Consider the following 12,633-nt stretch of genomic DNA (forward strand, 5'->3'; position numbering starts at 1 on the left):
TAAACTTGTGTTATCGTCCACTGCCACTGACTGAACAGACCCATCAAGTGAGAATGGTCTGTGCTTGGCAATGTGTCATCTAAGATGTTAGCAGCCGTGACACCTCTGTACTGGTCACGTCGGCTCCTGGGCTGAGGGCTTCCATCGCTATCCGAATGCGTCCTCTCAGCAGCCCTGTGGAAGCTTGGAGAAGTTCAAGGGTAACTTGCCCATGGCCAGGCCACTGGTGCAGCAGAGCCTTAGACAACACTGTCTGCATCTCCAAGCCCTTCTCACGCACTCTCACCCCCCACCAGGATGCCTGCCGCCTGCCCGCGCCATGGTGGGCTTTTGGCCCCAAGGATGTATGCCTTTGAAAGTGGGCACCGGCAAGCTATGGGGAGGTCACCCTTACAAGGTTCACTGTATGGTTGTCTGATGGTATCTCCTCTCCTCTCCTCTCCTCTCCCCGTAGGAAGTGGTCTTGTACTGCCTGGAGAACAAGATTTGTGATGTGAACCACCGCGACAACGCGGGTTACTGTGCCCTGCACGAGGCTTGTGCAAGAGGTTGGCTCAACATCGTACGACACCTCCTTGAATATGGCGCCGATGTCAACTGCAGTGCCCAGGATGGAACCGGGTCAGTGGCGGTCTTGCTCTTGGCGTGGCCCTGCTGGGGCATAGGCAGTGGTTCTCAGGGTGTGCGGGGAACCCCAGAAGGAAAGATGGAGAGTGAGTGCCATGTAAGCACACTGGTGGCGGAGTCCTCTAGAATGGAATCGGACAGATCTTTCTGGCAAATTTACATAGAACTTTAAAACTCTGTGACGCTCTTATGGACAGAAGTCCCTGAAAATGTTGAGCCTGCATGAATAATCAGGGGTGTTCTCTTTTAAGACCCTGGACTCTTCACCAGCGTCTGTTGAATCTCACTCTTGAACATATATGTGAGTTGAAAGTTGCAGGAGTACAGACAGGTCCAGTGGCAACTGGCTTGATAGGACCTGCCGTGTCCACCCACATCCCCGGGCCTGGCCCCCACTCTGTCCTTGACCTCGGTTTATTGGCCAGAGGCCCATGTCTGAGTCAGCCCAAGCATCTTCCTGGTTGTACCTGGGATGCCACCACGAGGCAGGGCACTGGGGCTTTCCTGACGGTCATAACATTAGCAAAACCGTAAGGTATTTGGTGGCTCATGGTTTCCAAATAGCATCCTTTCTGGATGGGACTGCGGACAGTGTTCCTGACCCCAGCGGACACGGGCAGGAGGACTCTGTATCCTCCTGAGAACTCGCCCTGCCTGTCGACTGCTTCTGGGCGAGAGGGTTGATCACTCATCTCCAAATTTGTTTCAGGAGAGGTTCCACTTTGCCCCTAGTTTCTTTTACCAACTGCACTTTTTGGGTTTTGTTTGTAATGGTGTAACAATGGCTTCTCGTATCTGCTTCCGTGGTGCTGGGGTTCTTCCCCCCACCCCGCCGTATGTTACCTTCTTACAGTCTGTCACTATTTAAGTTCATTGGAAACATTTTCATCGTGGCCTGAGTTCCTCCTTGGGCCATGCATTAAGAGAGATTTGCATTGAAGAATTAGGCCTGAGATGGTCCCTTCACCTGTCCCGTAAAGGGTTATGTGTTGAAATAACAGAGTAATTTGTCGCAGCGACCGTACACTCACCTCCTCGGTGAAATAGCGCGCCTACAAGGCTTGGCCGCACACGCTCGATTTTGCCCCGTGTCCTTAGAAGCAAGCGTCGCGTGCACGGGTGTAATCCCCCGCACCTCTCCTAGGCCTCTCCACGATGCTGTCAAGAATGATCATCTCGAAATTGTCCGCTTGCTCCTCTCCTACGGTGCTGTTCCTACCCTGGCTACGTACTCAGGTAGAACCATCAAGAAAGTGAACCACAGCGAACTTCTGGAGAAGTTCTTAACAGGTACGGCAGAGGTCAAGACACGGTCTTGTTCAAGCATCTAGACGGTAACTTCACAGCCTTTCACCTGGGTTCCCCCTACCCCCACCCCCCGTTTACTCTAAGTGACCCTTTACTGGGAAAAGCGGCCCAACGTTAGTCTGTCAAAGAAGAGATACGTACTTTGAATTTTGCGAGGTGGGGGGCTGGAAAACTCTTAGCTAGCCAGGCTAGCTTTTGTTTGGCAGGCTGGGGCGGTGAGGCGGGCAGTCCCTCAGGAAGGCGGGTGGACGCGTGGGGAGGTTTCAGTCAGATACCTGGAGGCGTGTGCAGTGGGACTTGTCAGGAGGTGACACCAGCCCCAGCGTGAGATGTTCCCGAACTCCAGCAGCATTTGCCTCTTACCAGCAGGCGTTATCTTGTTTCTCTCTCTCTCTCTTCCCCCCCCCCCACCTCTGCAGACGGTTTAAATAACCTGCAGGCTCCTGACGACGGTAGCTCCGGTTGCTCTTCGGAGTTCTCTGGCAGCTCTGTGTGTGCTGAACAGCCTTGTTCGTTTCAGTTGGGCTTGTGGGGGTGGGGGTGGTGCTGTGAGCAGGACTTGCTTGGGAAAGAATTTTTCCAGAGTCCTTTTTGGCGAACAGCTGGAATCTTGCTCCAGCTTACTGACCTCTCTCTTGTTTGCCCCCCCGGTTAGAACCAGATGATGAAAGTGGTTATGATGTTTTAGCAAATCCCCCAGGACCGGAGGACCAGGATGACAGCAACGAGGCCTATGGTGACCTATTGGAATCTGAATTTTCCGAAGACCCCCTTTTGCCGTGTTATAACGTCCAGGTGTCCGTCGCTCAGGGGTGAGCGTGGCCAGCATGTGGTCAAGAGCCAGCCCAGCTGCTCTGTGGGGTGGCAGGAGTTAGAAATCCCCTTCAGCAGATGAGGGTGGATGGGTTGGGGGGTGAGTGAATTCCTCACCAAGTGTCCACCGACCTCACATAATGCAGTGGAACTTTTCCAGAAAAGTTTGGGGGTGGGAGGGCTCCCCAGCCAACTGCCCTCATTGGAACACACCCCTAGAGCCCAAAGGACACAGGAGTCAGCGACTGCAATTGCACAGTTTCAGTCAGTAAACTCTTGGGGAAGGGATCCTCCCCAAACGGCTACCATAGGGGCCTTCCAAGGCGCGTGAGGTCCACGGGACGATACTGATGTGTACCCGCTTCTCGTATAAGATTAGAGAAAGCCGTATGTGGCACCTGGGATCTTATGTGTCTTCAGATTTGCATAGATCGAGTCTTGTCCCCACGGTCGGGCCACTGTGCCCCATGACCAACCCTTTGGAGTGAACACATCAGGAGACCTTGCTCTGCTGTGTGTTGACCCCGGTGCTTAAGGAGTAGCATCCTCCTTGGACTCTGAGGCTGGGAACGTGTCTGCCGTTGTGGTGACATTCTATTCGGGATAGAGATGATAAAGCGTGGCAGGGTATCAGGAAGGATTGTACCACCTCCCTTCTCGAAAAAGCCTCACTCCCGGCAGCATTGAGAGGCAGGTTGGAGGTGTGGGAAAGGCAAGGAAAGCCAGGTGACCTCGAGTGTTTCTCATGCTCTCTCCGTGAGGGCCGGAGGAGAGGAGAGGTCAAAGAGGTGTTTGCCATCTCCCTTGGGTTGGCATACAGACTGGTTTTCCCCAGTGACTAGAACGGGGTGCACTTACTTGGAGAGGGGTGACCTGAGTTGTGACCAGAGCCAAGGCAGCACTGGGGTGGCCTGCAACGAGGCTCGTTCAGGGGCGCTGCTCCTGCTTTTGTCTAAGTTGGCTGGTCTGCCCTAGGTGGTCTCTTAACACATGCACATGAGTCCAGAGTTCCCCCGCTAGAAGTAGATCTTCCGGGCTTCCCTGGTGGCACAGTGGTTAAGAATCTGCCTGTCAGTTCAGGGGACACAGGTTCGAGCCCTGGTCTTGGAAGATCCCACATGCCACGGAGCAACTAAGCCTGTGCGCCACAGCTACTGAGCCTGCACTCTAGAGCCCGCGAGCCACAACTAGAGAAAGCCCGTGCACAGCAACAGGCCCAATGCAGCCAAAAATAAATAAATAAATAAAATTAAAAAAGAAAAAGAAGAAGTAGACCTTCTAAGGACAGTGAGAAGTGGGGTGGGGGTGGGGTAATCAAAGTGGAAGTAGCAGGCCCTTTCACCGCCAGGAGACGGGTAGTTCATAGTTGGGAGCGCCTCTAATTTTGCCGGAAACTCAAACCACTGTCCTTTCTCTGGTGTAGGCCTCGTAACTGGCTGTTGCTCTCAGACCTGCTCAAGAAACTGCAAATGTCCTCCTGCATATTCCGCTGCAATTTCCCAAATGTGGAAATCGTCACCATCGCGGAGGCCGAGTTCTGCCGGCAAGTGTCAGCAAGTCTCTTATTCTCTTGCCCCAAAGACCTGGAGTCCTGTAATCCAGAAAGTAAGGAGCTCTTAGATCTGGTGGAGTTCACGAACGAGCTTCAGACTCTGCTGGGCTCATCCGTGGAGTGGATCCTCCCCAGAGACCTGGACTCAGACGACAACTGGTGAGCTTGCCAGGGCCCGCCGTGTACAGTGTGTCATGGTGTTAATCCTTGTGCATATGTGTCATAATACGACTATTTCTGTAAAGAAAGGACACTATGAGACACGACTCCAGTCGGAAGGACTTCATGTTTTTTTCTTTTTAAAATTTTAAGTCAGTTTTTATGAAGTTGTTAATAAAGTTTCTTTACTTTTCAATGTACACATGCTTTGGAATATGTTTGTTTTTACTCGGAACAATTGTTTCTTTTCTTTTTTAAGGAGAAAAAAAAAAGGCAAAGGAGCTCCACACTTTGACTTAATTTCATACAAAGCTCCGACGACAGAGGCCATAACTGTTGAGAGTTGCTTTTGGGGCAAATTAAACCAGTAAAATTTTAAACTCTTCCTCCATATTAAAGGGATTGAATAAATTGGCCACTTTGGTGTACCTGTGTCCTGCGAATTGTCCAATTGGAGATGGAGGTTTAGGAAGTGAGTTTCAGTCTTGTTTAAGTCTCTTCCCATCAGACTGGTGTCGTGATTTCCTACACACCATGTTACTTCCTGTCTACCTTTCCTTGGTGTTGTTCATGCCTGGATTATCTCCTGTACCTGCTCAAACCTTGGTCCATTCTCATTTGTACCATGGAAGTTTGTCATGCCGGATACTGTCAGAACTAATTTTACTTAAGTTTGCGTTAAGGTGCAAAGCACATGTTTTGTATATTTTCTGTTTTTTGTGTTTGTGTATATTTTATGGTTTCGCTTCAAGAAATTTTATGGGAAGGGAAATAGCAAGATGTAAAGAGCAAAAAAGTCATCATTCTCTTTCAATTGTTAGAACATCTATCTGCAATCATAATTATGATGCACTGTGGTATGTGTTAAAATAGTAAATACATGTAACGTCCCGTAGGAGCAGCAAACTCAGTGGTGTTGGTGAGGGTGTGTCATGGAAGTAATCACAAAGCAGGTGACTGTTGGTTGGGGTCCTGAAACATTAGTGTGCCTTCCCTGTGTCCAGTAGTGGTCTGGAGGGGTCAGGAAGCCTGCCTTTGAATTTGAGGGAACAGAGGGTTTGAGGTCCTCTCTCTTCTATTGCTCTAGTACACTGCATAGCAGCAGTATACTGGGTTTATAGTTGACGTTTAAATCGCTGATTGATCATTAAGATTGGGATGTATCTTTGGAAATGAAAATAGGAAGAATCGTATGCTTTTTCTTTTTTTTCCTATATCTGAAAAGGTATGTAGTACTTTGCTGAGTGGTTGGGAATCAAGTTTGCAGTATTCAGTGTATTCAGTTTTAGTATCTAAGTAGAATTAAACTGTTGCTGTAAACTGGAATAGCACTTTGTTACTGACAAGTTTTAGAATGCATCTGTTCGTCAATTACCTGTTTGGGAAGATTGTAGTTAATGATTTTGAGAATGTGGCTATACACTTCCAACTGACTCAAGAAAAGCAAATAAGTCAAGATTGACAAATGTATAGGCTCTTCATCTTATTGTGTGTGGGGTTTTTTTTTTTTTCCTTTTAGTTATTTGTCAAGGTATAAAGAATTCTATCACACTTAAGACAAGTTAAGTAAACTTCACGGGGTGTATTCTGTCATGGCATGGAGCCGATCCCATGGCCTAGATCTTAAAGGTGATTTTATGTTTAAACTTTCATGAAAACATATGTGATTGAAACACATTAATATATTGATACAGAGGGCAGTTAATTTTTGTCTTTTTTTTTTGTGTGTGTGGTACTGTTGTGGCCTCTCCCATTGCGGAGCACAGGCTCTGGACGCACAGGCTCAGCGGCCATGGCTCACGGGCCTAGCCGCTCCGCGGCATGTGGGATCTTCCCGGACCGGGGCACGAACCCATGTCCCCTGCATTGGCAGGCGGACTCTCAACCACTGCGCCACCAGGGAAGCCCTAATTTTTGTCTTTTGATACATGTGAGCGCAGCTTTCATTTTGCTGAAAGAATGTGACCAGTTTTCAGTTTGGGATTCTACCATTTAGTAAAGATAGTCCACTTAATTTTAGAAATAGATTTAATATATAATACCTAATAATACTTTTATGAATGATTTTTTACTGAAAACTTTTATTGTAATACTCTGAAGAAACTATGCCATTCTAGTCTTCAAGACTTAAATGAATCAAGTGTTTATTAGCTGTTGTAGTTTTTAAACTAATAAAAGTCACTACATCAGCAATTTGTAAATACAGTTTTTAAAATAATGCCTTAACAACTTTACAGTGGTTATAATGACTGTATTTAGGCCTAAAGTTAGTTAATAATTTGACATGAAGGCTTTTTAATAGTTTGATGGTGCAGATCAGGGATAGGTAAACTCTGGCTGGTGGGCCAGATGCAGCCCGTCGCCTGGCTTTGTAAAGGAAGTTTTTCTGGAACATAGTCGCACCCGTTGTTTACATGGTAGTTATGGCTCCTTTCACCCTACACCAGTGGGGCAGAGTAGTTGCAACAGTAACTGTACAGCCCACAAATCTGGAAATGTTTAAATTTAGATTTTAAAAATTGAAAAATTCTTTGAGCCTATACAGGGCAAGTGCATTGACCCCTGAGGTAGAAAACAGTCAGGAACTTGGGTGCGGAAGCCAAATGGCCTAGGTTCAAATCCCCTTTCTCCCATTTCATAGCTAGTGACCATGGGCAAATCACTTAACCTCTATGCCTCCTTATGAGGTTTAAATGCACTTATTTGTATAAATAGTGCCTGGCACATACTAAGCGCTGTGTAAGTGATTGCTGTTGTTTCTGCTTGGAGTTTTAATAAGTTATTGTTAATAGAAAAATGACACTAATGATTTTCCTTTTAGAGTAACAAAGGCACTTTGAGTCTTTTACTTTTTCAGAAATGTAATAAGACTTTTTTCATTGACAGTCAGTGTTCCCTGTTACCAAAATTTACTTTATGAATATAAAGAATTGAATGTCTTCAGGACAGTACTTTTGCTTAAATGTCAAACCATTATTTTCCCAAGGTACATCAAACTGGCTCTGCATAGTCCAGGCCTCTAAAGCTTGTGTGCACACCCTAGGTAGCATGTGAGATACATTTTGTAAATATAGTTTTTTAAATAATGCTTGAGACTTCCCTGGCGGTCCAGCAGTTAACACTATGTGCTCCCAATGTAGGGGGCTTGGGTTCGATCCCTGCTCAAGGAACTAGATCCCAAGTGCCTGCCATAACTAAGAGCCCACATGCCACAACTAAAAGATCCGGCATGCTGCAATTAAAGACCGGCACAGCCAAACAAACAAACAAACAAACAAATAAATAAATAAATCTTTATAAAAAATAAGTAAAATAAAATAATGCCTTAGGAGTTAGGAAAAGAAAATATTAGAACATTTTTACCTTTGTATTATTTTTAAAAATCTGTGTAGTTTATCATGTACATAAATTATAGGTATGGAACTTTGTGTATATAATTTGTTAATAAATAAGATGCATATTAAAAAGTTTTCTTATGGTTTGCCCAGTCAGGTGTTTGGAGGCCATTGGAGGACAGGATGATGAAATATAGGGCCTCAGCAAAGATAGAATTTAGAACCAATTCCCTGACTTAGAAGATAAGGAAAATAATTCATAGACTGTAATTGAGTTGTCCAACTTTGCATAAGTGTTCAGAAACAGGAAATGCAGTGGCTAGAATCTAATCACTGACCAAGCAGAATCTGGGTCACTGGACTCGTAAACCAGAAGTGACTGTTGAATTTCTCAGGTTGATGCTCCTGGCATATATGCTTGATCTGTGTGTGTGTGTAAATCTCTGACAGAATAAGCCATACTCAGGCACACCGTGTTTCCTTATTCAAGCATCTTAATTTCATCCCATTAAATCTTTGAAGTATCCGACTACCAGAAGGCATGAAGAAACCTGGGCTGAGAGTCTTCATTCCAGGAGACGTGATCTTGACTGCATGGCTGGTTTGAGGTGCATCACTCTGAACTGCAACACGCTCATTGGTGACCTGGGTGCAAGTGCTTTGGCAGAATCTCTTAGTGAGGATTTATGGCTTAGAGGGAAATTCTAAAATTGAAAATATTGAATTTTTAATACGAAATATGCTTAGCTTTTGGCATACTATTGTGATAGGATTTTTTAAAGCCTCATTTTACTGATAGCTTTTATTTTGCTTTTCAACTTTCTCTAAGAGTTGCATATATCCTTTACAGAAAATACAGAGTAACAAGAGAACCTATAATTTTAATACCCAGATATAATCACTGTTCATTTTGGCGTATATACTTTCAGTCTTTTTTTTCCTACAAATATATATGTACACTTAGGGATTCCAAAAATAGAATTGTAGTATACTTGCTATTTCACATTCCTGCTTTTTTCACTTAATGATGTATTATGTAGTATTGCGTCGTATTGATGTCCCATAGTTTAATCAATTCTTTGCAGTTCTATTTAGACAGTTTGCTTTTCCCTGTCAGAAACAATGTGAATACGTTGTATATACATCTCTGTGTGCATCGGGATTACTTCTGTAGAATAAGGTACTACAAGTGGAATGACTAAGTGTGACCTATTTTTAAGACATTTGATACACATGGCCAAATTACCACCCAGAAAGGCTATGCCAATTTATAGTCCACCCCAACAGTAGATGGGAAGCCTGCCTCTCACAAACACTGGCCTGTAGCACTTGTAAAAAAATGTAAAACTACAAAAATGAGTACCTCTCCATTTTCTATGCAAGTGGGATTACTCCAAATTTTATAACTTTTTTCAATTAATTCAGTATGAGCATTTTAGCAAGTCAGTAAATTTGCATCTCCTACATCATTTTTTGTGATTGTTCAGTATTCCATTATATGAATATGCCACAGTGCACATAGCTTATCCATTCTTGTATATAAGCTTTGTCCAGTTTTTCAGTTACAAATAGTACTCTGATATATATCCTTACCTATATCTCTGACTATTTCTTTTGGTTAAATTCTTAGAAAGAGAGTTGTTGGATCCAAAGTGTATAGACATTATTTAAAGGCTTTTCTTACAGAATCTTGGCTTCATCTGATAGGACAATAACCACATTTTGTTTTATTTTGTATTCATTTGATTGACTGGTGAGGTTTACTGGCTGTTTGTATTAATTTGGCTATTTGGTTAATTATACCCTGTGTCCATTCTTCTGTAGTGAGAGTTTGTAAGGGTTGTATCATATCCTGTCAGATCCGTATGTCTGACTTGCTATTTCTGTGTGTCATGGGGGTGTTGAAAGACTCCAGTTATTTTAATGTGATGGTCCACACAACACTTAAACAAAAGACTCATGATAGTTTCCTTTCATGTAATATTTTTTAATCCCTGTGCTTTAGTGATGATCCCTTTGGTTTAAATGAGTAGGTTGTTCAGCCCCAGAACTACTAGAATTCATGATCAGTTTTTCTGGGTTTTGTCTGACCTTTTACTGCGAGGGTTCTTGACCATCATACTTTCATGATAGGTTTTTAGTATGTATTCTCTATTCACACATTGTTGAAAGTTTTTATTATTTGTATCCTCTTAGACTTGTCTTTTTTTCCTCTAAAACTAACAGTTATTACATTTCTTCTATTTTGTTTTCCCCTTTGAACTAGTTTCAAGTGTGATTTGGAGCTGAAGATCATGATCAAAAGAATGCAGTGCATTTCTGAGCTTCACCAGGTTTTGCTTGTGAGATTTACATGCCCCTGCCGCCCTTGCTAATTATGAACTGAGATTCATTTTGTGATGCTTTTTGCTCATAGGTTATATACAGTTATTCTTCAGTTCTGTAATTGTAAAATATGTTGTCTGATTTATTGGTACTAAAGCCAGGGTTATCATTGCACATCCAAGAAGAGGTTTTTAAATTGGATTATGCATTATGTGTGTGCGTATATGTCTCTGTTTTTTTCCATACCCAAAATTACAAACCTGCCATGACTTGTCTTGTGCAGGACTCTTCCACACGTGAGAAAATGAGAGTTGTCTATATGTTAAATCTGTAGAGTTAGCAAGTGACCTTTTGTCTTTCATCGAAAGCACTTGACCTGCAGCAGTGCGGCCTCACCAGTGAAGGAGCAAAGGCTTTACTAAAGGCCCTTGAAACTAACAGAACTCTGCTCGTTCTGGATATAATAAAAAATCTGCTGGTTGGTATGTGGTCACTTTTTTTAAATTGATAAACACATAGCAAAACAAAAAGAATTTGTTCAGGTATTGACAGTTTTTTAAAACTTAATGTGTTTAACTTTCCTCATCATATCCAGTTGGCCCTTGAACAACGTGGGGTTAGGGGTGTCGACCCCTACGCAGTTGAAGATCTGGGTATAAGTTTATAGTCAGTGGTTCCACATCTGTGGATTCAACCAGCCTTGGATCATGTAGGACGATAGTACCTATGTACTGAAAACTATGCGTGTGTCAGTGGACCCGCGAGGTTCAAACCCATGTTGTTCAAGCTTCAACTGTACTTTTCTAGTGTTGCACTTCCCTTATGTTTTTAGCAGCTACTGTACTAATTAAAGTGAATTATACTTGTCAATTTTTCTTATCTCTACTCTGAATAGAGGTGAACCTAGATACTAAGCCTGCTTCCACCAAGAGCATTCTTTCTTTCCTGTGCAGCCTCTGAATTCTTGCCAGGAGTACTTTATTCATTTGTCAGATTCACAAGTAAGTTTGTAATCATCTTCTGTGTGCCAGAGATGGGTTTAGGGACCACGGATAAAGCAGTGAACCAGACAGACAAAAGTCTTGCCCTCATGGAGCTTACATTCTAGTGAAGGAGATCAGATAGAAATGAGTAAACAGATAAGTCATATAATTTTAGAGGGTAGGAAGTGCAAAACTATCTTAATGTAAGGAGAGTGAGGGAGAGCAGGTAGGACTCCATTGGATAGGTTTGTTAGGGGACAGCTTCACTGGAGAAGTGGCATTTGAACGGAGACCTGAATGAAGAGAGGAGCAAGCCATGGAAGATGTGGAGTAAGCACATTCCAGGACAAGGAGGCAATGAGTATGTAGGCATGTAGGTGGGTGGAGTATTTAAGGAAAAGCAAGGAGGCCAATCTGGGCAGAGTACCGAGTGAAGAAGAGTGTGGTAGGACATGAGGTCAAGGAGCTAGCCAGGGGTCTGCTCTTGTAAAGTCTTGAAGGCCAGAGTAAAGATGTGGATTATTCTAAATGAGTAGAGGGGTTTGAACTGGAAAAAGGCATGATCCAAATCGTATCTGAATAAGGTGACCTGGTATAGAGAAGGGACTTGGGAGGATAAAGAAGAGGAACAGGGGGCTTCCCTGGTGGCGCAGTGGTTGAGAATCCGCCTGCCGATGCAGGGCACGCGGGTTCATGCCCCGGTCCGGGAAGATCCCACATGCCGCGGAGCGACTGGGCCCGTGAGCCATGGCCGCTGAGCCTGCACGTCTGGAGCCTGTGCTCTGCAACGGGAGAGGCCACAACTGTGAGAGGCCCGTGTACCGCAAAATAAATAAATAAATAAATAAAGAGGAATAGGGAGACCAGTTAGGAGACTATCACAGTGCTCCAAATAAGAGATGTTTATGGCCTAGGTTAGGTTGGAAGTTTGCAGCAAGTGAAAAGTGGTTGAATTCAGGTTGTGTTTTGAGGGTGTAGCTCTCAAGACCTGCAGATAGATGTGAGGTATGAAGGAAATAGTAACAAGGAGACAAGTCGTTGATGATTATGTGTGCAACTGGGTAGTATCCCTTAGAAGAAGGGGGCTGATGGGAGGAGCAGCTTTTGAGGGAATATCAGGACTTGGTTTGTTATCTTGGATGCCCTGGTTTGATATCTTAGATGCTCTTTAGGTATCTAAGCGTCTGGACGGTGCTCAGACTGTACTTTGTATCCAAAGGTATCCAAAGCCACTTCAGATGCAAAATGTTTCAAGTTGACCTTTGCTGCTGCCAAAATAGTAGCCACTGTGGGCAGTCTGCAAGATGGCATCTTAGGTTTCTGAGGAAGAAATTAGAATACACAAAGTGGGAAATAAGTGTATAATTATATAATGTAGATTTCATATTTAAATGTCTGGGAAAAGCAATAATTAGTTGGCTTTTGGTTTTAAATGGAAATAGCCACTCATTGGAAAATAATTACTCTAATTTCAATTCATTTTACTTTAGATCATTCTGTGATGAAAACAGTTACCAAACAAGTTCTCCAG

The 12,633-nt window shown here is 43.8% G+C and overlaps 1 protein-coding gene across 1 annotated transcript in view; it reads left to right on the forward strand.

Annotated features, from left to right (window-relative positions):
* The window catches only part of LOC308610673 (BCL-6 corepressor-like), a 29,672-nt gene extending 23,209 nt beyond the window's left edge, over window positions 1–6,463 (forward strand). Inside the window, 5 exon segments of the mRNA XM_081259725.1 lie at window positions 455–621; window positions 1,772–1,917; window positions 2,591–2,747; window positions 4,172–4,459; window positions 5,979–6,463. Of these exon segments, the coding sequence (XP_081115851.1) occupies window positions 455–621; window positions 1,772–1,917; window positions 2,591–2,747; window positions 4,172–4,459; window positions 5,979–6,015 (795 nt within the window). The 3' untranslated portion in view covers window positions 6,016–6,463.
* Window positions 6,464–12,633: the final 6,170 nt, after the last annotated feature.

This window comes from Mesoplodon bidens (assembly GCF_964165515.1).
Source record: "Mesoplodon bidens genome assembly, contig: HAP1_SCAFFOLD_627, whole genome shotgun sequence".
Classification (NCBI taxonomy): Eukaryota; Metazoa; Chordata; class Mammalia; order Artiodactyla; family Ziphiidae; genus Mesoplodon; species Mesoplodon bidens.